Raw genomic sequence first — 27,948 nt, 5'->3', positions numbered from 1 at the left:
GTGTGCAGGGGCCCCATGTAGGAGCACCCAGCTCGTCCCACTCCATTCTCATCCAGCGTCCTGCACCTGCTCCTACACTTGAACTTGTCTCTTATGCATTCCAGACATAAAACCAACAGCTGCTTCTTGATCTTGTCTCCATCGGTATGTGGCCCAGTGCCAAAATGCAGGTAGGGCTGGAGATTGTTGGTTGTGTGCTCAGGGTGAGAGCAGGGATCGTGGGGCAGTGTGAGGAAAGGGACCCTGCGATGGAGATTGCGTTATTGGTGGGGTTCCTTGTGATGGTATTCAAGGTGAGAGTGGGGACAGGGACCATGCAATGGGTGTTCAGGGTGAATGTGGGGGTCTGTGGGATGGTGAGGATCTGGATCCGCGTGATGGTGGTCAAGGTCAGGGTGGATTAACTTGTGATGGTGGGGTTTGTGTAATGTGTGTACAGGGTGAGGGTGGGGGTCAGGATCTGGGTCCACATGATGGTGGTCAAGGTGGAGGGCCATGTGACGGGTGCTCAAGATTGGGGTGGGGTCTGAGGGATGGTGCTCATGATGAGACTGGAGGTCCAAGCGATGGTGGTCAGCACGGGGGTTCTTGTGATGGTGTGCATGGTGAAAAAGATCAACAAGGAGGAGGAGAGAGCTGTTGATAGACAAGGTTGACATGTCACAGCCATCAGTGTGTATCAATGTTACAAAATTTTGAGATTTTAAAAATCAAGTCTGCAATTTATCCCATCAGATAAAGCATAACAATAAGTTTAATTTGACACCAAATTCACTTTCATATCTCAAGTATTAAAAAAGTTATGGCCATTTATATACTCGGAAATTAGCATCTTGTTCCCTATTGATTTTCAATGGACATTACAAAAAAGCTGTGATCTTGGATAGTCAAAAGCCCATTTCTTAAGGAAAGATTAACATTTTTAAATAGCCTAAGTGTCCAAAGATTATTCACAAATAATTCACAATATAACATGATTTTTATATCTAATTTACATTAATTTATAGGCCAAATAGAAGGAATTTAGTGTTCAATTGCTGTAAATAAATGCCCATTTAAATCGGCTTTCTAGTGGGTTCATGTGAACATGCTGGTTTAGAACGTTGACATCGCGCTGGATTAGTGCCCTCAAATGCCGAGAAAAATACTGCGGGATATAAAAAGCCCAAAATGAACTACTCGCTATAGATAACTTGATATATAGGGTTATATATATGCCCCATTTAATGTAAAAATAAGGTACATACCTTTAATTGTTTGTTTTATAAAACCCTGGGGCTGCGAGAGGTTGCGGAATGAGACAGTAATTTTAAAACTATTATATCTATATTATCGAGGCCTATAAAACTAATAATACCTTTTGCGACCGGGTCTTGCAGCAATTTTTCGTTAATGATTTACTAGGCTGAACATCTGCGATTAGTACAGCCTAGTAAAAATCGCGTTTTAAACCCGCCCCCTCCAAACAGCGCCAAAATCGCGGACCTGGCTGTGGGCAGATTCCCAATGACGATTCAGGTAGGTTTTGTAACATACCTACAGTGTGAGCCAAGCAGGGGCAGCAGGCAGAGGGAAGGGGGTCGACTATAAACCAGTGTGAAGTTACCAAATCACACCGATGCCAATGTTTCTCAGCACATACTGCAGAACTGCTTGGGATCTGAACCACCACCCGGCTTCTCTAAGTTTACATTAGCAAGTTGCATTCATATAGTTACACCCTCATTGCACACTTAGCAGAAAGACAAATGGAAACAGCATGCAGGGCAAGGCTCGGTGCCGGACTCGTGCAGCATTTCTACCAACTAACATCATTGACCACAGGGAGGGTGGATTCATGCCAGCTGGGCTGTGGCCTCTCTCAGGGAGAACAGGACGGCTTTTGGAGAATTCTCAAACAAAGCTGCTCGATTCTGTTGCAAACCCTTCTTCACCCAATGTCCGTACACTTTGAAAGCACAGCCATCGATAATTTTATGAACTCCATTAAAAGCGTAGGGATCGCGGATGAGCACTTGTTTGCTGGGAGGCTTCGCACGTCGGTACTTGTAATGAATGCGAACGGAGGCCAGAACAGTCCAGATGATGGTCTAGAAAATAGGGTAGAGTCTGACAGTGAAACCTCTCCACACTCCATTCATCCTACACACTCCACCCCTCCCTCCATCCTTCCACATTCAAACCTCCTGCGAACTCCCTCTCTCCCTCCATACTTCACACTTAATCCCTCCACATTCTACATCTTTCCATCCCTCCACACACTTTTCTGTCAGACTGTGGCCAGGAGTGAAGGGGTTTAATGAATATATGGAACAGGACACCTTGTTGCAACCAAGTGCTGTCTTGCTGCAGAGCATACGTGTTGCGGCTTCACCAGGTTGGCTCCTCATCCTTTTTAGAATTGTCTGGCACAGCTCCTGGCATCAACAGTAATGGTGCAGTGAGGGGCTTTAAAGGAACATCAACAATAACATTGTCCAAGAAGAGTGAAGTGACATGCCTGCCCCACAGACTACCAACCAGTGGCACTAAAGAAGTGTTTTGGGAGATGTGTTATGACGCATATCAATCCCGGCCTGGATCCCCTACAGTTCACATAGTGTTACAACAGGGGATGTGATCTCACTGGCTCTCCAATGCAATGGCTCACTTGAACAAAAAAACACGTGGTAGTAGAGGATTCGGTGATGGAAAAGGAATGGTTGACATTTCGGGGCGAGACCTTTCATAAGACTAGAGGTGTAGGTACATAGTTCCATGAAGGTGGCAACACAAACTGACAGGGTGGTGAATGGGTTGCGGGGCACATTTTCATCTCTCAGGCATTGAGTGTAGGTGTTAGGACATTGTTAACGCCACATGGGTACAGTCTTGGTGCCCTGTTATTGAAAGGATGTCATTAAATTGTAACGGATGCAAAAACAATTTATGAGATTGTCACTGGGTCTGGGGAGTTTGAGTTATATATAGACTGGATTGGCTGTTTTGTTTATCCTGGAACATAGGTGGGAGGGAGTTGATCTTGTCACAGTTTAAAACATCTTGAGGGGCATAAAAGAGGTAATAGCCAAGCCTTTTCCCCAGGGTAGTGCATTGTTTTAAGTTGAATGGGGAAGAATTTAAAAGGGACCTAAGGGCAACTCTTCACAGAGGGTGGAGCATAATTGGAACCAGCTGTCAAAGGAAATGGTAGAGACGGATACAATATGATATTTAAAAGACACTTAGTCAGGTACATAGATAGGAATTATTTGGAAGGATATGGATTAGGCGCAGGCAAGTGGAACAAGCTCACTGAAGTAACTTAGTTGGCATGACGAAATTGGGCCAAATAACCTGTTTTTGTGCTGAATAGCTATGACTCGGTCTATGCATGCATAATGGTATCCCCTCTGCTCCCACCTCAACGTGTTCGAGTCCACCACGACATAGAGCTTTCCTTCCATCTCCTCTGCCTCCGTGCCTTTTTCTATGACAGTGTGTCCCCATCACCCAGTGATGACTCCTTCTCCCATCTTCACCAGTCCCCCTCCTCATGGATTTATCCGGACGGCCTTCTACCCTCTATAGTCTTTTTATTTCTAACTGCCGGCATGACATCAACCGGCTCACTCCCCTTACCCGCACTAATCATCACTAGTTTCCCTCTTCCCAAACTCTCAGTCTAAAGAAGGGTCTCGACCTGAAACATCACCCATTCTTTCTCTTCAGGGAAGCTGCCTGTCCCGCTGAATTGCTGGAGCAATTCTGGAGCAGTTCTGTCCTACACATTTAATTATGATTAAGGAAAAGGTTTTTTTTTTCAATAATTGCAATCTTGGAAACTTTCTTTTATAAATGGACACTGGATGCAAAGTTTTCGAATATTTTTTAAGACAAAGGTTGATAGACACTTGATAAGCAAGAAATGGTTTACCATGGGCAGACATTAATGTGAACTCGAGGTTACAATCAAATCAGTGATCCGTTTAGTTAATGATGAAACAACTCCATCAGCTGTGTGCCACTCTCTTCCCCTTGTTCTTGTGTTTGGCTTTGAGGGAACAGAAGTGACCATAATCTCACCCATAGGAAGAGTAGCTCAAAGGGCTGAATTGTGGACTCCTGTCCTTTTGTGTGGGAGCATTAGTTGGGGAAAGCTCATTGTTAAGATAATAAAGGGCCTGTCCCACCAGCATGCGACTGCATGCGGCGAGCACGACCAAACGTGGTGGCTTGAGGCGTACGGCCTCGCGGGGCCGGTCCGACTTCCAACCGCGGAGGCGTCTGGTGTTGTGCGGGGCTGGTCCCGACATCAATACGCTGTTATATAGTTCAGAGTTTCAGAATTTGTGTTTAATAGTCTGATGGCTGTGGGGAAGGTGCTGTTCCTGAACCTGGATGCTGCAGATTTCAGGCTCCTGTGCCTTCTACCTGATGGCAGCGGAGAGATGAGTGTGTGGGCAGAATGGTGTGGGTCCTTGATGATGTTGGCAGCCTTTTTGTGGCAGTGACTACGATAGATTCCTTCAATGGTGGGGAGGTCAGAGCTGATGATAGACTGGGCAGTGTTTACAACTTTTTGCAGCCTTTTCCGCTCCTGGACGCTCAAGTTGCCGAACCAAGCCACAATGCAACCGGTCAGCATGCTCTCTACTGTGCACCTGTAGAAGTTCGAGAGAGTCCTCCTTGACATACCGACTCTCGTAATCTTCTCAGGAACTAGATCCACTCATGTGCTTTCTTTATAATTGCATCAATGTCTGGGACCAGGAAATATGCATGCCCAGTACTTTGAAGTTCTTGACCTTTTCCACCATTGATATAAATGGGACTGTGGGTCCCCATCCTACCCCTTCTGAAGTCCACAATCAGGATTTAAAAGGGACCTAAGGGCAACTCTTCCACAGAGGGTGGTGCATAATTGGAACTAGCTGTCAAAGGAAGTGGTAGAGGCGGATACAATATGATATTTAAAAGACACTTAGGTACATAGGAATTATTTGGAAGGATATGGATTAGGCGCAGGCAAGTGGAACAAGCTCACTGAAGTAACTTAGTTGGCATGATTAAGTTGGGCTTCATCATTGTGTGGGAGCATTAGTTGGGGAAAGCTTATTGTTAAGATAATAAAGGGCCTGTCCCACCAACATGCGACTGCATGCGGCGAGTGAGACCAAATGTCGTGGCTTGAGGCGTAAGGCCTCGCGGGGCCAGTCCCACTTCCAACCGGAGCCGTCTGGAGTTGTGCGGGGCTGGTCCTGACATCATACTCACCAAGAGCTGGGCAGGAGGCGGGCTGACTGAATTTGGACGTCGAACGGCGTCGGGCGTTTACGTCATCACGCAACGGCACGCCGGGCGGTGACGTAATCGCGCAACGTCACGCGATAGTACGCCGTCAAGACGCTGCGTACGGCCTCAATGTGGCTGCGGTACCAAAGGTACACAAAAATGCTGGAGAAACTCAGTGGGTGAAGCAGCATCTATGGAGCGAAGGAAATAGGCAACGTTTAAGGCCGAAACCCTTCTTCAGACTGTTTGGACCAAAGAACTTTGGTTTGGACGGTCAGTTTTTCGGAGCCCCGCGCGATGTCCGGACCAGCCCCGCACAACTCCATACGGCTCCGGTGATCGAAGTGGGACCGGCCCGCGAGTCCGTACGGCTCAAGCGACCACGATAGGTCGCGCTCGCCGCATGCTACTGGGACAGGCCCTTAAAGGTCTCTTATTGGTGTTATAAATATCTAAGATATAATTTTCAACTTTTCCAGGTGCGTTTGGCTGACAAGGAATGTTACAATTGCAGTGCCTATACTGCAATCTCTATTTTTGATCTTTACTGTGAGCAGCTACGCTCTGTGTTTGTGTATGAATCCAGGAATTATTGCCAGAGGTAAATGTTAGTAAGTGATCCATTACAAAGTCTGTCGTGAACCATTAGTCTTTTATTAAAATCACAAAGAGAGAACGTTATACACAACAGTGCTCATCACATCAGCTCAAGTACTAACTGCCGTGGCATAACGACAGGCTGACAAAAGTACAGTACTCATGATGCCCAAAACTTGGACTGGGTTATATGGTGGAATGTGTGACATGCATATTATGTGTAGTGGAGATTATATGGGCATAGATTAATATGGTTAACCTGCATCCTTCCTCTTAAAGAACCAATGCATAATTTAAAAAACATTTGGCGGAATATATTGTAAAACAGCAATATCGGGTGAGTACACTTATACATCGTGCTAGCATGTAAAATAAAGCAAGTCGTACACAGTTCAGAGATAGACAGTGAATTTTCCAATTTGGCTTGCAAACACATCCTGCATGCGTATGGTGGTACCCGTCCTTCCTTGAGTGGAGATTGAACAGGAGAAGGTACCGGGGTTGTCGGCATTGTGGCTCCTCAGTGGACCCCAGAACAACACCCAGGCGGTCATAGCCTTTGGGCGACTGCAAATGGAAGACTTGCCCTTTGGTAAGTGGCGGTAGTGGTACGCTGGTCTTGTCCTAATATTTCTTCTGAGCATCTCGGCCTTGCTGGAGCTTGGATTGAAATGCTGCTGGAGCACGAACTTGTAGCCGTAGCATCTGCTTGGCCATAGGTAGAGTACTGCGTGTCTGCCTTGACATGAGACGCTGGGCAGGGGATCCCAGAATCGGATCACAGGAGATGATCCGCAGGTTAAGCAAGTCGCGATAGACATCGGAGCCGGCCCTGTGTGATCAGTCCATTAACTGTTTGGCACTTCTTACTGCGCGTTCAGCCAGGCCGTTGGACTGCGTGTATTCGGGGCTGCAGGTTATGTGGCAAAAATTCCAGTGTTTAGCGAAACCCCTGAAGAGTTGACTGGAGAAATGACAGCCATTGTCAGAGAGCAGTGGGACCGGTGCCCTTTGGCCAACGAAGTGGCGCGCAAGTTTCTGGATGGCCATGGCGGGGTAGGACTGCTGAGCAAATCAATCTCATACCACCCCGAGTATGAATCAACTAGGACAAGGTACTGTTTCCTATGCCACTCGAAATTGTCAGCCGCAATTGTGTACCAGGGTATGTCCGGTGTGGGGTGTGAGAAGAGCGGTTGTTTGGGCTGGTGCGGAGCTAAGCTGTTGCAAACCGCGCAGGCTTCGACTTAATCACGCATCCCAGGCCAGAAGAACATACTTTTTGCTCACTGGATAGTTGCTTCCACCCCGGGATGGCCCCGTGGACGTCCTCGAAATATGTGATGCACAGAGATGCCGGAATAACTGCCTTGAGTCCCTTCACCACAATTCCGTCCTGGAAAACTAGTTAGTCGCGAACCGGGTAGAACGGGCAAATTGGAGGCAGCTGGAAGTGTTTGTCTGACCAACCATGAAGGATGACAGTGGAGAGCGACTGTTGCGATTTGGCTTCAGCCGTTTGTGCTGCAAGGTGATCAAAACACGCGGATGGAAGGTAAGACACCATCATAACCACATAACCATCGTCCTGACATGTACTTCTCGCAGCTGCCTCGCGGTGACTGTGACAGGGTGACGGCTAAGTACACGTCCTTTATGTCTTTGTAAATCAGTTTTATGTCATACCTTTGTAGTTCCATCATCATACGTTCTAACCGTGTAGGGGCCGCGTGCATTGGTTTGTTCACGATGCTGACCAAGGGCTGGTGGTCAGTTTCAATTGTGACTGGGTTCCCAAAGATAAAGTTCTTGAATTTCTTGCAGGCAAAAGGTATAGCGAACATTTCCTTTTTGATCTGATCGTAGCGCCGTTCTGTGTCAGACATTGTGTGGGAGGCATAAGCGACAGGTCGGGTGGGACCCTTACCTTCATTTTGTAGGCAGACAGCACACAGCCCATACTGGGTGGCATCGCAAGTTAGGGTGCAGGCTGCTCAACATCGAAGTATGTGTCAAAGGACATTTATTATCACATACACCAATTGGTGTAGTGAAATTTGACTTGCCATTTGCAGCGCACCAATAAAAATAAGACACAACATTAAAGAATTTAACAATAGGGAGGTTGCACGCAGTCGAGGTCATGACCCGTGACGCGTACTGTTGCAATGCAACGCCAACTGGAGTACACACGGTGCACTGCAGGTAAGCATTTACTACGGCTGCCTGTACAACGGGCCCTTCTTCTAGCCCAGCAACCGGACTGGTTGCACACCCGCGGACCCCAGGCCATCTATTCCCGCGGCCAGGGGTGGGAGGCGAACGAGGGGTCGGTGTGTCAGTGCAGCGCGGCCAATGACTCTGGGTGGGCGGAGGGAGCAGACCGCCCCCAACTCTGCTGTAGCTGACGTTGCCCCGCTCCGACCTCGGCCCCGGTCCCGCTCCATCCTGGCCCCGCTCGGCCCCATGTGTGGGCGCTGCCGACCTACAGCCCCGTGACAGTGCGGCCCACAGAGGGAGACGGGGAGGAGGGCAGCTGTGGCCGGACAGCGCTGACCCCGGGTGGGAGAGTGGGGGCTGTCCCGAGGGGTGCTCCTTCGGCCGCTTACACCTTGGTGCTCGGGTTCAGAGCAAACCTTCCCACTTTCAATGACAGCACCCACAAATATTTATAGCACAAAAAATGACAATTTTGGCGTTTTTTAACAGGTAATAAGGTACGCGTTCCGTGTGTTAAGTGTGTGCCAGATGCTGCCATGTCCTCCACATGGATTGAGCTCCTTGTGCGTCACGCACTTTGACCCGATGACCTTACTTGCAACCTCCCTATAAACATAAAAACATGCCCCCACATTGGTTCCCACTGTGAGGGAAGGCACAAAGTCCAGTCCTAACCCCTGCTCACCCATGGTCAGGCCTATTTGAGGCCTTCGCAGTTGCCACTACGGCAGCCTATGCTTCAGGCCCTCTCGTCGGATGATGGAACTCCGGCGTGGGCAGAACCCTCTCAGCGGCTTGGAGTGTCTGGAATGGCCGCTTCCTCCCCGGAGAATGCAGCTCCCGAAGGCCACAGGCCGCACTGGTTCGAGCTCGGCGAGAGATCCCAGGCTCCCGCAGTGTTTAAAGTTCAGCGCAGCCCCGCAGCTGGACGCTCCACTGAACGCAGCTCCGCAATGTTGTAATCGGCGGTCTCAGCACTCCTCAGCCCACTGCACGGCGACCCAGGTAAGGCATCGCCCGCTCTGTGATGGCGCTTCAGCGCTGTGCCACCACTGAAGTCCCAGCAGGAAACGCCGCTCCAGGCCCGTGGTAGGCCGTGAGGAAGGGGCGAAGATGCGGCTCAGAAAAGTCGCATCTCCGACCAGGTAGGGACTGAGAAAAAAAAAGTTTCCCCCTTCCCTGCCCCCTCACCCCCCACATATAAAAGATTAGACCTCCAAAACAAACACTGTTAACTCACTAAAAATAAAGTAAAGGGTGTAAGGAATAACAGCTGCTGGCAGGGCAGCTACATTCGACGGCGCCCCTTTCACTGACAGTGGGAGTGCAAGACATTTGTTGTTTGAGTGAAACAGGAAACAGTGTCCCTAAACACTAAATCGCTTTTAAAAGACTCCCACTCGTCAGGTATTGTTTTACCCGCTGACATTTGCTCCCAATCTACTTTTGCTGAGGGCTCACTTGCACTATTGAAATCAGCATTCTCCATTTTAGCTTAACCTGAAGATAAACTTTATCCTTTTCCATAACTGCTTTGAAGCATACATGGTGATCATGTTTTAAAAATGCCCGTAAATGACATTTCCACCACCTACCCAGTATAGGTAGTTTGTGAAATGTCACCACAAGTTAATGGACCTCCATCTTCACAGTTCAATTCCCTTTTGTTTCAGATTCTGTCGACGTCAGTGGGGTTCTGGATGCACCAGAGGTGATGATCAATGGCACCATCTTTACCAGCAAGTGGTGCCATATCTGTAAGATCTACCGTCCCCCAAGATGTCGACACTGCTACAGCTGCGATGTGTGTATAGAGGTAAAATCTAGAACAAATTTGATCCATTGTTCTTTGAGGAATTCTCCTTGATTGATTGTTCGGAGTTATGAAAGGTCACTGCAGTTCAGAGTGCCTGCTCGGAGAGCAGTGGGTAAAGTATATACAGTGTCCGTGGGCAATATTTTGGGCATCTGTTTTTCTGTAACAAGGCTGCCACAAAGAGTTATAGACAAATATCCTCAAGCAATACTTGGCCTAAAAAAAGTGACCGAAGATAACACCATGATCGTTTCTCCCAGTTCGGAACAGGGCCTTGTTAAGTAAATGTTTCCACTTGCCCATGATGGGATCCCTGGACCATGTCAGCCAGTTTGAGGGTAGCTATAGATGAGCAATTTTTCGCCAACGATGCTGAGTTGTTGTGAATGAATTAGTTGTAGATAGCACAATCCAGAATCACACAGTTGTGTTCTGTTCGGCAGAGTCATACAGCATGCACACAGGCCTTTTGATCCAATTTGCCCACCAAGGTGCCCCATCTACCCTAATCCCAACTGCCCACATGTGACCCATGTCCCTCTAAACCTTTTCTATCCATATACCTGTCCAAATGTGGTTGTAGTATTTGCTTCAACTACCGCCTTTGGCACCTGTTCCATATACCCACCACTCTATGTGTAAATAAAAAGCCCCTCACATTCCTATTAAATCTTTTCCAAAATTTCCCAAATTCATTCGAATTACATTTAGGTCATGAGCAGGGAGATTTTTTGTGGTGCATTGTGCTGGTTGAGCTGATGGATGACCAAAGTGTAGCTGATCTGACTATAAAAATGGGAAAAAGGCAGAGAATTAAAATAATTTTAAAGATAGATTATTTTTAACACAACTATCAGAAAACAATTGAAATGGTTTATATAATGTACAAAAAATTGCTGAGTACTGAAATTGTCAATTCTGTGTTGTCAACAGGATCTTGACCATCACTGTTTCTTCCTTAAAAAGTGCATTGGGAAAAGAAATCATCGTTTTTTCTACACTTTACTCTTTTCCTTAACTGTCTATTTTCTTCTCATGTTTTCCTTCTGCACTATCTTTCTAGTGAAAAATCCCAATGCACTATTTCTATCCAAGATCACCACGTATCCTTTCACTGGCATTTGAAAGAAAGTTATGTTGTCCGTAGTTATTAGCACAGTATATCCCACATTGCAAAGTGCTTAATAAATTAGACTCCAGCATTCCAGATAATTAAGCAGTACAGAAGTAGCCTATTGAGTCTAACGTATCAGTGATGGATCCTGCATCATTTCACCCCATAAACACCCAGATTATAGACAGCCCTCACATGTTAGGTTACAATGCTGGCACTATACAGGGCAACCGCGCCAACAGCCTGTCTCGTCTTTTTTTTCTTTTGCTATTTTGGTCTGTGTTTACTTGTGTGTTTTTAGTGACCCTTTAGTTTTTATATTATGTGGGAGTGGGGAAATCTTTTTTATCTCTTTCCTCGACCCCGTGAGCGTGCGTCGACCAAAGCTCGAGGGCCCGGGTTGAGGCGCGATCGGGCAAATGTCTTCAATCGACAGGTATCTTGAACAACGGGGGACGAGGAGGAGGGAGGGGTGGGAGGTGACATGAATCGCAGTGCGAGCAGACGGCAGGCCGATCCATTGTCACGTCATCAGCAGAAAAAAACAAGCGTTTTTAATGCAAAGTTGGATCGGTTTTGTGAACATTTGAATTAATAACTCAAGAAACACAGCACAACATTTTCAGGTAAAAATCCAGGGGGTAAATCTCTAGCAGAATTTCTTGGCTGAAGATTCATTAAACAATTTACTTGTCTCTTTTGATGTTGATTGCAAGAAATGATATTTTCCTTAATAATGTTTTGCAGTTTTATTCTTGCTACAATTTCGCTTCTTGCTTCTGTACCGTTATTTTTCTTTTTCGCTTTCCACACTTACCTCATCGCAGCTGGAATGACCACGTATGAGCAGGTAAAAGTAAAGATAACAGTTGTAATTTAATTTTCACTTCATTTAAACACAGAAACAGGGATTTAACCTAGTCTGTGTTTAGGGTTCACAAGAGCCTCTCCCCACCCTTATTTATTCATCTCATGACTCGTGTATTTCTCTGGCTTCCCTTGAAGCTATTCGTGTCATTTGCCTTAATTATTGTTCAAAATACCACCTGCTGTTATGGCAGTTTTCTGAATCACCTTTTGGATTTAGTGGTGTGGTGATTCCTTGTCTTGCTACCTGCCATAAAGCACAGGTTAGCCATTTTAAATCAGTTGAGTTGTTGAAGTCATTAACTGCAATGTTACGATGTTCAATTTGGATCTGGGCTGTTTCAATTAATTACCATGTGAGCCTGGGGGCCTACTCCTGCACCTATTCTCTATTGTCCATTGACTGATCAATATAATTTTTTTTATGACAGATTTTGAGGACATATAAAAGCGATAAGAATCCTTTTCACAAAGGATGTTGGAGAAACTTTACTGCCCTGTCGTTCGGTAATCAGCTATCGAGGTAAGATCGCCTTGTAAAATAAGAATTTGAGACAACGTAATCTATTGGCCAATCTGTTATTTAAATACAGTATGATATTAAAACACTATGAGATAAACCATTTCACCAGTGATGGAAATATAACACAATCTATAATATAGATATTGCAATACAATATAATATAGTAATCACCGTTCCCTTAAATAATCCTGATAAATTTAGATTGAAGCTTTAATGTGGCAGAGTGGGGTTGAGAAAGATAAACAGATCAGTTATGATTGAATGATGGAGTTAACTTGATGGGCCGAATGGTCTATTTCTGCTCCTATGTGTCATGGTCTTATAGACTTCTTATGGTTCCAGCTGCATTGTAAGTCTGAACATCAGCATTACTAATTTAGTTCACTTTGTTTTATTTTAGTTGTAAAACAGTGACTGAAGTCACTGTGATCCCAGGTCATCTGGTGGAATGTCCATCCGTCAGTTCAAAGTGTGCAGACACCACATCTACGACTTTTATATCCATCCTATCTCGTTCCAATGCTGTTGTTCCACTACCTGTCACTTTTGTTCCTACTTTGCCCAACCGCCCTCAAAGTGCCCCCTTGCCCACTTTCTCTTACCTTAACGAAAACTCTGGTGCTCCATTTCAAACTCTTTCCTCTCAAATGGTCTATTTACCTGTTACCACATTATCTACCCATTCCCCTGACAATACCCACTCCAGCTCCCTCTCCTTATAAATGTCCTGCCTAAATCTTCCACTGCTCGGATCAACAGAACTGGAACGAATATAACAAACTATTTTCCTTGCTACCTTCTCACTTCCCACTTCTCTCCCCCCCCCCCCCCCCCCCCCCCCCCCCCCTGCTTCTATTTGGACTGATGGAGGTGCATTCCAATGCCTGTGACCTGTGCAGCTAAAGGCGTGGTTGCCAATGAAGGAACAACTGCAGTACTGAGACGGTAAGTACATTTAAATAATTGCAAGGAGAGAGCTGATTGACCATTCTGATCATTTTCTTCAAGAATTAATGATGACATTAAGTCCTGGTTGGCCCTAAACTTTCTTGGATTTAATGAAAAGAAGACAGAGGTGATTTTATTTGATCCCAATGGCTGCCGTGAACCTCCAGTTGTTGATTTAGGTCCATTGTCAAAGTACGTGAAGCCAACAGTTGTGAACCTGGGTTTTAGGATGGACAGCGACTTTAAATTAGCTCGCCAAATATGCGCGGTGGTTAAGTCCAGCTTCTTTCACCTAAGGAAGTTGGCGAAGGTGAAGTCCATTCTCGAGCGGCAGCATTTTGAGACAGTAATCCATGCCTTTATTACATCTAGGCTGGATTACTGTAACGAGCTCTATTTTGGTGTTGCTCGTTCTTCACTGGCTCGTCTCCAGTTGGTTCAGAATGCTGCTGCTCGCCTTTTAATAGGGACTCGAAAGAGGGAGCACATATCGCCAATTCTGGCCCCCCTACACTGGCTCCCGGTGCACTTTCGAGTTCATTTTAAGATACTGTTATTTGTTTTTAAATCTCTGAATGGGCTTGCCCCACCTTACCTCTCTGAGCTGCTCCACCCATACGCTCCTGCCCGGTCCCTCAGGTCAGCTGGTCAGCTGATTCTGGAGGTACCGAGGTCTAGTCGGAGGCTCAGAGGGGATAGAGCCTTCTCTGTTGCTGCTCCGGCACTCTAGAACACCCTGCCGTTGCACATCAGACAGGCCCCCTCACTGTCCATCTTCAAATCCAGTGTTAAAACACATTTGTACTCCCTGGCGTTTGACCATGCCTGAGGCTTTGCTTCTGTTTGTGGTGCTTTTGATGTTTCTTTATTTTACATGTCTTTTCCTACTATTTCTTTTGATTGTTATTTTTGGTGTGTATTAACTTTTTTGTCAATGATTAGTAATGTACAGCACTTTGTTGCAGCTATGTTTGTTTTTAAACTGCTCTATAAATAAAATTATTATTATTATTATTATTATTAAGAATTGTCAGCCATTGTTACAGGGATTGTCTTTTGCAGGCTCCAACACAAATGTGACATTTGGGCAAAATGATTCTCCATCAACGTGGATCAAGAAGTTAGCAATTCACAAACGTCTGTGAGGACAGGAAGAGGCATAGAGGTAACATTCTACAAATGTGACTTATTGGTGAGTTGCAGTTTCTACTTGTCCTGTATTGGTACTTGTTTATTATTAGTATGCACCAAGATATAGTGAAAAATGTTGTTCACATATTATCCAGATAAATCATACCAAATACGAGTACATCAGGTGGAGCAAAAGGGAAAAAGGGAACAGATTGCTTAAAAACACAATCAAACAGCCAAAATTCCAGCAGCCTCCCAGTTTTCTTCCTTTTTAATCTCTGGCCTATGACTGATTTAGACTTGTTTATTTGACCATCGCGGGCAATAAGGCCAGTTTCGACACCATTAACTCTCCCCCAGAGTCCCCCACAAACAGTTTCTTGCTGAAAATTGTGTGGGCTATCTGTTAAACTTCTACTTTACAAGGTTGCTTCTTGATAATAAATTATTTGATCTATCACATCATGTTTGGTGTTGAGCTTGGATAGGATAATGGTATTAAAGAGCTGTAGTCTATGAATAGAAGTCTGACGTAGGTGTCTCTCTTATCCAGGTGTTCCAGGGATGAGTGTAGCATCAGGGAGATGGCATCAGCCATGGACCTGTTGCAGCAGTAGGCGAACTGCAGTGGGTCAATGCTGATTGGTAGACTGGATGCATTCCAGAGCCAGCCTCCAAAAGCATGGATGGATGGATGTCTGCTGTACGGTGGTCATTAAGGCACGAGATCTTGCTTTTCTTTGTCATTGGGATGATAGTGGTCTTCCTGAAGCAGGTGGGAATGCAGTAGGGAGAGATGAAAGAAATCCAAGAATACTCCCAAATATGGTCCACGCAGTTTCTAAGGATACAGCGCTGACCCCGGGTGGGAGAGTGGGGGCTGTCCCGAGGTGTGCTCCTTCGGCCGCTTACACCTTGGTGCTCGGGTTCAGAGCAAACCTTCCCACTTTCAATGACAGCACCCACAAATATTTATAGCACAAAAAATGACAATTTTGGCGTTTTTTAACAGGTAATAAGGTACGCGTTCCGTGTGTTAAGTGTGTGCCAGATGCTGCCATGTCCTCCACATGGATTGAGCTGCTCGTGCGTCACGCACTTTGACCCGATGACCTTACGTGCAACCTCCCTATAAACATAAAAACATGCCCCCACATTGGTTCCCACTGTGAGGGAAGGCACAAAGTCCAGTCCTAACCCCTGCTCACCCATGGTCGGGCCTATTTGAGGCCTTCGCAGTTGCCACTACGGCAGCCTATGCTTCAGGCCCTCTCGTCGAATGTTGGAACTCCGGCGTGGGCAGAACCCTCTCAGCGGCTTGGAGTGTCTGGAATGGCCGCTTCCTCCCCGGAGAATGCGGCTCCCAAAGTCCACAGGCCGCACTGGTTGGAGCTCGGCGAGAGATCCCAGGCTCCGCAGTGTTTAAAGTTCAGCACAGCCCCGCAGCTGGACGCTCCACTGAACGCAGCTCCGCAATGTTGGAATCGGCGGTCTCAGCACTCCTCAGCCCACCGCACGGCGACCCAGGTAAGGCATCGCCCGCTCTGTGATGGCGCTTCAGCGCTGTGCCACCACTGAAGTCCCAGCAGGAAACGCCGCTCCAGGCCCGTGGTAGGCCGTGAGGAAGGGGCGAAGATGCGGCTCAGAGAAAAGTCGCATCTCCGACCAGGTAGGGACTGGGAAAAAAAAAGTTTCCCCCTTCCCTGCCCCCTCACCCCCCACATATAAAAGATTAGACCTCCAAAACAAACACTGCCAACTCACTAAAAATAAAGTAAAGGGTGTAAGGAATAACAGCTGCTGGCAGGGCAGCTACATTCGACGGCGCCCCTTTCACTGAGAGTGGGAGTGCAAGACATTTGTTGTTTGAGTGAAACAGGAAACAGTGTCCCTAAACACTAAATCGCTTTTAAAAGACTCCCACTCGTCAGGTATTGTTTTACCCGCTGACATTTGCTCCCAATCTACTTTTGCTGAGGGCTCACTTGCACTATTGAAATCAGCATTCTCCATTTTAGCTTAACCTGAAGATAAACTTTATCCTTTTCCATAACTGCTTTGAAGCATACATGGTGATCATGTTTTAAAAATGCCCGTAAATGACATTTCCACCACCTACCCAGTATAGGTAGTTCGTGAAATGTCACCGCAAGTTAATGGACCTCCATCTTCACAGTTCAATTCCCTTTTGTTTCAGATTCTGTCGACGTCAGTGGGGTTCTGGATGCACCAGAGGTGATGATCAATGGCACCATATTTACCAGCAAGTGGTGCCATATCTGTAAGATCTACCGTCCCCCAAGATGTCGACACTGCTACAGCTGCGATGTGTGTATAGAGGTAAAATCTAGAACAAATTTGATCCATTGTTCTTTGAGGAATTCTCCTTTTTGATTGTTCGGAGTTATGAAAGGTCACTGCAGTTCAGAGTGCCTGCTAGGAGAGCAGTGGGTAAAGTATATACAGTGTCCGTGGGCAATATTTTGGGCATCTGTTTTTCTGTAACAAGGCTGCCACAAAGAGTTATAGACAAATGTCCTCAAGCAATACTTGGCCTGAAAAAGTGACCGAAGATAACACCATGATCGTTTCTCTCAGTTCGGAACAGGGCCTTGTTAAGTAAATGTTTCCACTTGCCCATTATGGGATCCCTGGACCATGTCAGCCAGTTTGAGGGTAGCTATAGATGAGCAATACATGCTAGCCAAGCCAACGATGCTGAGTTGTTGTGAATGAATTAGTTGGAGATAGCACAATCCAGAATCACACAGTTGTGTTCTGTTCGGCAGAGTCATACAGCATGCACACAGGCCTTTTGATCCAATTTGCCCACCAAGGTGCCCCATCTACCCTAATCCCAACTGCCCACATGTGACCCATGTCCCTCTAAACCTTTTCTATCCATATACCTGTCCAAATGTGGTTGTAGTATTTGCTTCAACTACCGCCTTTGGCACCTGTTCCATATACCCACCACTCTATGTGTAAATAAAAAGCCCCTCACATTCCTATTAAATCTTTTCCAAAATTTCCCAAATTCATTCGAATTACATTTAGGTCATGAGCAGGGAGATTTTTTGTGGTGCATTGTGCTGGTTGAGCTGTTGGATGATCAAAGTGTAGCTGATCTGACTATAAAAATGGGAAAAAGGCAGAGAATTAAAATAATTTTAAAGATAGATTATTTTTAACAAAACTATCAGAAAACAATTGAGATGGTTTATATAATGTACAAAAAATTGCTGAGTGCTGAAATTGTCAATTCTGTGTTGTCAACAGGATCTTGACCATCACTGGTTCTTCCTTAAAAAGTGCATTGGGAAAAGAAATCATCATTTTTTCTACACTTTACTCTTTTCCTTAACTGTCTATTTTCTTCTCATGTTTTCCTTCTGCACTATCTTTCTAGTGAAAAATCCCAATGCACTATTTCTATCCAAGATCACCACGTATCCTTTTACTGACATTTGAAAGAAAGTTATGTTGTCTGTAGTTATTAGCACAGTATATCCCACATTGCAAAGTGCTTAATAAATTAGACTCCAGCATTCCAGATAATTAAGCAGTACAGAAGTAGCCTATTGAGCCTAACGTATCAGTGATGGATCCTGCATCATTTCACCCCATAACCACCCAGGTTAAAGACAGCCCTCACATGTTAGGTTACAATGCTGGCACCATACAGGGCAACCGCGCCAACAGCCTGTCTCGTCTTTTTTTTCTTTTGCTATTTTGGTCTGTGTTTACTTATGATTTTAGTGACCATTTAGTTTTTATATTATGTGGGCGTGGGGAAATCTTTTTTATCTCTTTCCTCGACGCCGTGAGCTTGCGTCGACCAAACCTCACAGGAATTCTCGGGAAACCGAAGCCGAGGTGCGAGCGTGCTTCGACCAAAGCTCGAGGGCCCGAGTTGAGGCGCGATCGGGCAAATGTCTTCAGTCGACAGGTATCTTGAACAACGGGGGGGGAGGAGGAGGGAGGGGTGGGAGGTGACATCAATCGCAGTGCGAGCAGACGGCAGGCCAATCCATTGTCACGTCATCAGCGGAAAAAAACAAGCGTTTTTAATGCAAAGATGGATCGGTTTTGTGAACATTTGAATTAATAACTCGAAATAAAGCACAACATTTTCAGGTAAAAATCCAGGGGATAAATCTCTAGCAGAATTTCTTGCCTGAAGATTAATTAAACAATTTACTTGTCTCTTTTGATGTTGATTGCAAGAAATGATATTTTCCTTAATAATGTTTTGCAGTTTTATTCTTGCTACAATTTCGCTTCTTGCTTCTGTACCGTTATCTTTATTTTTCGCTTTCCACACTTACCTCATCGCAGCTGGACTGACCACGTATGAGCAGGTAAAAGTAAAGATAACAGTTGTAATTTAATTTTCACTTCATTTAAACACAGAAACAGGGATTTAACCTAGTCTGTGTTTAGGGTTCACAAGAGCCTCTCCCCACCCTTATTTATTCATCCCATGACTCGTGTATTTCTCTGGCCTCCCTTGAAGCTATTCGTGTCATTTGCCTTAATTATTGTTCAAAATACCACCTGCTGTTATGGCAAAGGAGTTTTCTGAATCACCTTTTGGATTTAGTGGTGTGGTGATTCCTTGTCTTGCTACCTGCCATAAAGCACAGGTTAGCCATTTTAAATCAGTTGAGTTGTTGACGTCATTAACTGCAATGTTACGATGTTCAATTTGGATCTGGGCTGTTTCAATAAATTACCAAGTGAGCCTGGGGGATGGGCTGTGGGTGCAGAGTGGGGAAGAAAAGTCCCTACATCTGCTGGTCCACAGGGAGTGGAGTCAAGTCACTTGGTGTAAAATCAAAATACTGCAGTGCTGGAACTCTGAAATAACAACTGGAAACACCCACTGAATATATTTATTTTATACTTTGCTGATAATACCTGATTTTCACTCAGAGAGTTGTGCATCTGTGGTTTTCATCCAGAGAGTTGTGAATCTGTGGAATTCTCTGCATCAGGCCAATTCTCTGGATGCTTTCAAAAGAGAGTTAGATAAAGCTGTTAAAGAAAGCGGAGTCAAGGAGTATGGGGAGAAGGCTGGAACTGGGTACGGATTGTGTGGTTGATCAGCCATGATCACAGTGGATGGTGGCGCTGGCGTGTAGGGGCAAATGGCCGACTCCTGCACCTATTCTCTATTGTCCATTGTCTGATCAATATGATTTTCTTGCTGACAGATTTTGAGGACATATCAAAATGATAAGAATCCTTTTCACAAAGGATGTTGGAGAAACTTTACTGCCCTGTTGTTCGGTAACCAGCTATCGAGGTAAGTTCGCCTTGTAAAATAAGAATTTGAGACAACGTAATCTATTGGCCAATCTATTATTTAAATACCGTACGATATTAAAACACTATGAGATAAACCATTTCACCAGTGATGGAAATATAACACAATCTATAATATAGATATAGCAATACAATATAATATAGCAATCACCGTTCCCTTAAATAATCCTGATAAATTTAGATTGAAGCTCTGCAGACTGATAACACTTCTTTTACTTTCCAGTTCCAATGAAGGGTCTTTGACCTAAAATCTCAACTCTATTTCTCTTCCTACAGATGTAGCCTGATCGGCTGAGTATTTCCAGCATTTTCTGGTTTTATTGTGGCATTTAAATGAACCTCCTTGAGGGAGGATTTCTGCTGCCTGGCATCAGGCCGCAGCAAATTCACATCCTGAAGTGTCCCAGCAATGTACACTGCTGTGTGAGGATCTTTACCAGATGAACTGCGATGGTTCAAGATGGTAGTCCCCCATCGCTTTCTCAAGGGCAATTGAAAATAGGCAATAAATGCAAATCCTATTAGGGACACTCGCACTTGAAAAATATATTGATTTTCTTTAGCCAGAGGGTGGTGAATTTGTGGAATTCATTGCTGCAGATCGCTGAGGAGGCCAAGACATTAAGTATTTTTAAAGCAGAGATTTATAGGTTTTTGATTAGTAAGGGTTTCAAAGGTTGGGGGAGAAGGCAGAATGGGGTTGAGAAAGATAAACAGATCAGTTATGATTGAATGATGGAGTTAACTTGATGGGCCGAATGGTCTATTACTGCTCCTATGTGTCATGGTCTTATAGACTTCTTATGGTTCCAGCTGCATTGTAAGTCTGAACATCAGCATTACTAATTTAGTTCACTTTGTTTTATTTTAGTTGTAAAACTGCAGTCACTGTGATCCCAGGTCATATGGTGGAATGTCCATCCGTCAGTTCAAAGTGTGCAGACACCACATCTACGACTTTTATATCCATCCTATCTCGTTCCAATGCTGTTGTTCCACTACCTGTCACTTTTGTGCCTACTTTGCCCAACCGCCCTCAAAGTGCCCCCTTGCCCACGTTCTCTTACCTTAACGAAAACTCTGGTGTTCCATTTCAAACTCTTTCCTCTCAACTATTTACCTGTTACCACATTATCTACCCATTCCCCTGACAATACCCACTCCAGCTCCCTCTCCTTATAAATGTCCTGCCTAAACCTTAACTTCCACTGCTCGAATCAACAGAACTGGAACAAATATAACAAACTATTTTCCTTGTTACCTTCCCACCCCACTTCCCTTCCCCCCCCCCGCTTCTATTTGGACTGATGGAGGTGCATTCCAATGCCTGTGACCGGTGCAGCTAAAGGCGTGGTTGCCAATGAAGGAACAACTGCAGTACTGAGACGGTAAGTACATTTAAATAATTGCAAGGAGAGAACTGATTGACCATTCTGACATTTTCTTCAAGAATTGTCAGCTATTGTTTACAGGGATTGTCTTTTGCAGGCTCCAACACAAATGTGACATTTGGGCAAAATGATTCCCCATCAACGTGGATCAAGAAGTTAGCAATTCACAAACGTCTGTGAGGACAGGAAGAGGCATAGAGGTAACATTCTACAAATGTGACTTATTGGTGAGTTGCAGTTTCTAGTTGTTCTGTATTGGTATTTGTTTATTATTAGTGTGTACCAAGATAGAGTGAAAAATGTTGTTCACATACTATCCAGATAAATCATACCAAATACGAGTACATCAGGTGGAGCAAAAGGGAAAAAGGGAACAGATTGATTAAAAACACAATCACATCAGCCAAAATTCCAGCAGCCTCCCAGTTTTCTTACTTTTTAATCTCTGGCCTATGAATGATTTAGACATGTTTATTTGACCATCCCGGGCAATAAGGCCAGTTTCGACACCATTTACTCTCCCCCAGAGTCCCCCACAAACAGTTTCTTGCTTAAAATTGTGTGTGGGCTATCTGTTAAACTTCTACTTTACAAGGTTGCTTCTTGATAATAAATTATTTGATCTATCTATCACATCCTGTTGCAGCGGTAGGCGAACTGCAGTGGGTCAAAGCTGATTGGTAGACTAGATGCATTCCAGAGTCAGCCTCCAAAAGCCTGGATGGATGGATGTCTGCTGTACAATGGTCATTAAGGTATGAGATCTTGCTTTCCTTTGTCATTGGGATGATAGTGGTCTTCCTGAAGCAGGTGGGAACGCAGTAGGGAGAGATGAAAGAAATTCAAGAATACTCCCGCAGTATGGTCCACGCAGTTTCTAAGGATACAGCCAGTTGCTTTCACCCTCAGGAAGGCCAAGCTAACTTCAACAACATTGACCATGGGAAGAGGCATAAATGAGTCTGATTGGATAGATGTCATCACTCATCACCCTGTTGACCTTCTGCTCAAAGGGAGCATAGAAAACATTATGTTCGTCTGGTGGGGCCGCAGTATCACCAGTGATGTTGCCTGATGTAACTCTGTAGCTAGTTTCGGTATTCTGACCTTGCCACATTCTGCAGGTATCTGAATTATTATATTGGGACTCAAGTTTGTCCTGGTATTGTCTCTTGACATCCTTGATGACAGTGAAAATTATATCAAGCTTTCTTGTACTGCTCAGGATTGCTTGACTTGTCTGCAGTGGACATGGCCTTCGCCTGTGAATGTATCTCATGGTTCGTCCATGCTTTCCAGTTGGGGAACACTCAGATTGTCTTTGTTGGCACGCACTCCTCTACACACTTGCAGATGAAGTCCGTCATGGTAGTGGTATACTAATTCAGGTTGTCTGCAGAATCCCTGAAGATGGAATAGTCTACTGACTCAAAGCAGTTGCCTAGGATGTCATCTATGTCCACCGCCAAGCATTGAACAATTCACTGCACCGGATCCTCCTCTTTTGGTTTTTGTTTGTAGGCAGGAAGTGGAAGCACGGCCAGGTGATAAGATTTCATGAAATGTGGCCGCCGAACAGAGCGGTAAATGTCTTTTATTGATGTGTCGCGATGGTCGAAGATGTTCTGGCCCTGGTGGAAGAGACATGCTAATAGTACTTTGGTAGTACACCCCTGAGGTTGGCTTGATTGAAGTCGCTAGCTACAATGACTAGGACTTCGGGATGTTTTGTCTCACGGCTGTTGATAGCAGGATACTGTCTTTGATCCAGTTGTGGGAGGTGATCCTTAGCCGGAGTTCGTCCGTTTTGTTTACCAGTGAGCGCACGTTGGCGAGAAAAAGGCTAGGAATCGCTACCCTGTGTGGGGCTAGCTCTAACCTGGCCTTTAACCCACCTCTGCGTCCCCGGCGGTGCTTTCGTATGCTGTTGTGGCTGTTGATAGCAGGATACTGTCTCAAGGCTATTGATTGGAAATATTGTGACTCCACTTTCCTCCTTCAGATTGGACACCTGCCACAATATCTGGATGGAATTCCTTGTATATTGGAAAAATGATGTTTCTGGTCTGTGGAACGATACTGATACCATCCATCTCACATACAATGCAGAGTGAACAACCACAACTGAATACAGTGATGGTGTCCTCTCTCCCTCCCTTCTTCCTCTCTCTCTGCCCCCATCTCTCTCTCTCTCTGCCCATCTCTCTGCCCCCTCTCTCTCTGCCCCCTCTCTCTCTGCACCTCTCTCTCTCTGCTCCCTTCTCTTTCTCTAACCCTCTCTCTCTGCCCCTCTTGACCCTCTCTCTCTGTCACTGACCTTTCTCTCTGTCTCTGCCATCTCAGTCTCTGCCATCTCTCTCTCTCTGTCTCTTTCCTCTCCCTCTGTCTCTGCCCTCTGTCTCGGCCTTATCTGCCTCTCTCTCTCTCTCTCTCTCTGGCTCATTATCTCTCTGCGTGAGAGTTGGCAGTTCTGCTAGTGTCTTAGGTCCAGAAGAGGATAGAAAGGAAATACTTAAATGGTCTATGAAAGAAAATGCATTTTCAATATACAGGTCGCTCCCCACAACTGAAAACAATTGCACTTAAGTGATAAATCATCCATTCTGCAGGTATGTAGTTATAATCACTTGTTTTTCTTATCCTATGTGATATTTTCTCTAATTTCAGATGTCGACAAGATCTCAAAGACCTATGCTTGTCAACCAATTTTGATGACCAAAAATAGTGTATATATAGATATGTGATGTGTATATATATATTTACACACACACACACACACACACACACATATATATATTTCTCTAGTTTCTTTCTTGTGATTTCCTCTAATTTGTTTAGCAACCTTTTTCTTTCTCTCTCTCTCTCTCTGTCTGTGTGTGTGTGTCTCTCTCTCTCTCTCTCTCAAATGTACATATAGATATACACACATATATGAAATTATAATATTGTGAATATTAGGGTATATATATAGGGTTTCATATATGTATATTGTGAATATTATTGTGAATAAAATGTAATAATATTGTGAATAAAATATCCATGAACACATGTCAAGATATTTTTCCATTCTTTCTTTCTATATTAGTGTAATATAATGTAATGCATACATACCTACATATTTAAATTCTGCCGATTAGTTGGTCAAATAACATGCTTTTGCTTTTTTTTGAGACTTCTCATGACACATTTGTGGGTGAGCAGTATATTGCACCAATACCTGCAATTTCAAATAATTCTAAATTGAACTTCATAAACAAGGAAAACACTTTTTATTTGCGTCATTTTATTAATCTATCTATTTATTTATTTATCTATTTATTTATTTATCTAGGATAAAATTTACAAAAAAAACAATAATAAATAAATTGTCATTTGCACAATTTTGTATGGGTAATGGGAGGTTCTCATTCTTCCTCTTGAATAACCAGCATTGGGTTCGGCGGGTTAATATTATGTAAATTATGTAAATATTACCATGAATGACATTGGTTACTCAAGAGGAAGAATGAGAACCTCCCGTTACCCACACAAAATTGTGCAAATGACATTTTATTTATTATTGTATATGTTGGAATTTTTTTTCCTTTGGGATAAGCAAGGGTGGGGCTATCATTGTTTGAAATACATTGAATTTTAGATCACTTAGCTGATTGGTTAGCTGATATGCGAAACACTGCAACATTGTATATCTTATGCACAAAATTATGTAAATATTACTAAAGAATGACGAAAGTAAAAAGTGTTTTCTTTGTTCATGAATTTCAATTTAAAATTATTTGAAATTGCAGGCGTTCATGCAATATATTGCTGATACACAAATGTGTCGTTATGCCTCAAAAAAAGCAAAAGTATGTTATTTGACTTTAGGTATGTATGCACTAATATAAAATGGAAAAATATCTTGACATGTGTTCATGGATATTTTATTCACAATATTAGGAATTCATTTATAGATCTATAGATAGGTAGATGGATAGGTAGATAAAGAGACTAGAGAAATATACACACACACAGACATACATCTATATCACATATATATATATATTACATAAATTGGTCATCAAAAAGAGCCAAGTTTCAATTTGGCAACACACTGCCTCTTGCTTACCTTCTGCATGGAAAAAATTGCTAACTTCATTCTGTCACGTGGACTTTGGGAATCTTCACGATGACCATGATGGAGACATTTCATCTACAATTAAAAAAAGCCCAAATCAAGCATTTGCCATCTATGTCGCTGAAATCAATAAGGTAATGTTCACATCGGAGAAAATGCTTGGTTTTCACTAATAATGTAGCGCTCGTTTTCTGGGAAACCAAAACGGACGTTTTTTTTTTAGTGCACCGCAGCGTACATGTGTGTATGATGTGCAATGCGCGTAGCGGTCTCCACTCGGATGGATGCAGTATTCCACTACATGATCAGATGAATGAAGTGGAAATGGTGTTTGCAATTTTATTGTTCCATGTGGTATTCATAAACAAAGAAAGGAATGAGAAATACGTGCACTTACTGTGCCAACCAGGTGACTGGTGGACACCAGGCGACAACCGTTACACAAAATGAATTTATGTATTCTGATGCCACTTTTGGAAACTTGCTATCAATGTGTTATCTTTTCTTATATTTGTTGTTGATACTATGTTAGTCATGAACCCAATAAAGTGTTTTGTCAACTTTCTTTAAGGAATTTGAAATTTGACCCCTGATGTCACATTTTTGTGTGCAGTTTTGCAAAAAGAGTAATTCATAATATGTGTGTGTGTGTGTGTGTGTGTGAATTGATATATATATATATATATATATATATATATATATATATATATATATATATGAATTAATATTTATATATATATGAATCAATATATTTATATGTATATATTTATAAATATAATTGCCTTTATGGTTTATGTACATCATCTGAAAATAAGATAAAGAGAAATAGTGTTGCTTTAAATCAAAGTTGCTTCTGATCTATGAGAAGGGCCTTTGAGATCTATTTCTCTAACTTGCCTCTCACACACACACAAACTCACATATATATATATATTTATATATATAAGACATAAAATTGTGTGCAAAGTGCGTTAAAGCAACACAAGGGAAACTGCACAAAGGAGGGGGAAGGAAGAATGGGAGGGAAATGTGCAGAAACAGATAGATGCAGGGGGAAAACATTTAAAAATAAAATTAACTGAAATATGTGAAATGATAGATGAGCTATATCACACACTTACTGTTCAATACACGGATCACACAGAACCCCTGGCTGAAGGTATAAGAATTCATCCGAATATTCAGGGCTATAATACCAGGGACTCAAAGAATAAAATCTCATTATATGCAGACTTTTATATATTACAAAGTCACAAACGAGCATACCAAATTTATTAAATGTAACAGAGGAATTTGGGTCTTTTTCTGGATATAGAATAAACTGGAATAAAACTGAAATCATGACATTAAAACCTCAAGAACCTACACACTTATTGAAGTTCCCCTTTAAAATCGCAACAGAAAAATTTAAATATTTGGGTATTCAGATTACTAGAAAATATAAAGCATTATTCAACGCTAATTTCATACCTTTATTAAATTATATATTAAACTTAATATGCTGATTAAATTTTGAAAAACACTTCCTTTATCATTATTAGGTAGAATAAATGCAATAAAAATGATCTTCCTACCACAATTACTATACCTATTTCAGTCTATACCAGTATATATACCAAAATATATATTTTTTAAATTAGACTCTAATATTACTAATTTTATTTGGGACTATAGATCACATAGAATTACAAAAAAAACTTATGTAAACCAAAAGAGGTCGGGGGACTTTCACTTCCGAAATTTATGTATTATTACTGGGCAGTGCATATTAAGAATATAATTTATTGGCTGGATAGTTCTACCCAACAGACAGAATGGATAAAAATGGAGAAAGAGGATTGTCATCCTTGTAATATAGGAACGATCCTCTTCTCCCCGAAAAAACTGAATAACACAATGTATAAGAAGAACCTAATTATATATGGTACAATAAGAATTTGGAAACAAATAAAATTATCTTTAAAATTAAGAAATTTATCATTGTTAATGCCAATAGCAAATAACCCTTTATTTAAACCATCTCTTATTGATAAGACATATAACCAATGGGAAAGTCTCGGAATTAGAAGGATCGGGGATATGTACGAAATGGGAAACCTACTATCATTCCAACAATTACAATTAAAATTTAAACTGAAAAACAACCAATATTTTAAATATCTTCAGATTTGCGATTTCATGAAAAACTATATACAAGTAGGTATGTTGCAAAGCGTACCTGAAGCATCTCTGAAAATCTGTCCCAGCCCGTGTGCGCGATTTTGGCGCCGTTTAGAGGGGGCGGGTTTAAAACGCGATTTTCCCTAGGCTGTTCAAATCGAGGATGTTCAGCCTAGTTAATTATTAACGAAAAATCGCTGGAAGATTCCGTCGCTTTAGCTATTATTACTTTTAAGGGCTTTATCTAATTGTTATAGTACAGGTGCACAACCTTTTATCCGAAAGCCTTGGGACCAGACACTTGTCGGATTTCGGACATTTTCGGATTTCCGAATGGAAGATTTTTAGCGTAGATTAGGTAGGTAGCGCGGGCGGCTTGAAAAGTCTGGAGCAGCTGCCTCCTCCCCGGAGACCGGGAGAATCATTGCATAAATGTTAGTCAGTTAGTTTGGAGGGATTTTA

The 27,948-nt window shown here is 43.3% G+C and overlaps 4 protein-coding genes and 1 long non-coding RNA gene across 5 annotated transcripts in view; 4 read left to right on the top strand and 1 right to left on the bottom strand.

The window, feature by feature from the left end:
* Positions 1-27,948, top strand: part of sumf2 (sulfatase modifying factor 2) — a 56,852-nt gene that overhangs the window by 11,033 nt on the left and 17,871 nt on the right. The window lies entirely within an intron of this gene.
* Positions 1,274-27,948, bottom strand: part of LOC129710659 (phosphorylase b kinase gamma catalytic chain, skeletal muscle/heart isoform-like) — a 115,419-nt gene continuing 88,744 nt past the window's right edge. The window contains 4 exon segments of the mRNA XM_055657813.1: positions 1,274-2,131; positions 10,770-10,810; positions 15,351-15,397; positions 26,901-26,908. Coding sequence (XP_055513788.1) covers positions 1,836-2,131; positions 10,770-10,810; positions 15,351-15,397; positions 26,901-26,908 — 392 coding nt within the window. The 3' untranslated portion in view covers positions 1,274-1,835.
* LOC129710653 (palmitoyltransferase ZDHHC8-like) lies at positions 5,446-13,251 on the top strand. The gene is made up of 6 exons (XM_055657808.1): positions 5,446-5,875; positions 9,765-9,907; positions 10,841-11,010; positions 11,769-11,871; positions 12,320-12,411; positions 12,812-13,251. Exons 1-6 carry the CDS (start codon positions 5,851-5,853, stop codon positions 13,131-13,133), a joined length of 855 nt encoding a protein of 284 aa, XP_055513783.1. The 5' UTR covers positions 5,446-5,850; the 3' UTR covers positions 13,134-13,251.
* LOC129710654 (palmitoyltransferase ZDHHC8-like) lies at positions 16,163-21,097 on the top strand. The gene is made up of 5 exons (XM_055657809.1): positions 16,163-16,830; positions 17,770-17,939; positions 18,749-18,851; positions 19,707-19,798; positions 20,690-21,097. Exons 1-5 carry the CDS (start codon positions 16,729-16,731, stop codon positions 20,967-20,969), a joined length of 747 nt encoding a protein of 248 aa, XP_055513784.1. The 5' UTR covers positions 16,163-16,728; the 3' UTR covers positions 20,970-21,097.
* LOC129710663 (uncharacterized) lies at positions 21,109-23,902 on the top strand. Its single transcript, XR_008725708.1, has 3 exons — positions 21,109-21,206; positions 21,307-21,436; positions 23,877-23,902. It is a non-coding gene; the product is annotated as an uncharacterized LOC129710663 (long non-coding RNA).

Source organism: Leucoraja erinacea, chromosome 28, assembly GCF_028641065.1.
Source record: "Leucoraja erinacea ecotype New England chromosome 28, Leri_hhj_1, whole genome shotgun sequence".
Taxonomy (NCBI): domain Eukaryota; kingdom Metazoa; phylum Chordata; class Chondrichthyes; order Rajiformes; family Rajidae; genus Leucoraja; species Leucoraja erinaceus.
The sequence above is the reverse complement of the archived record's forward strand: the minus strand, read 5'-3'. Positions and strand labels throughout refer to the sequence as shown.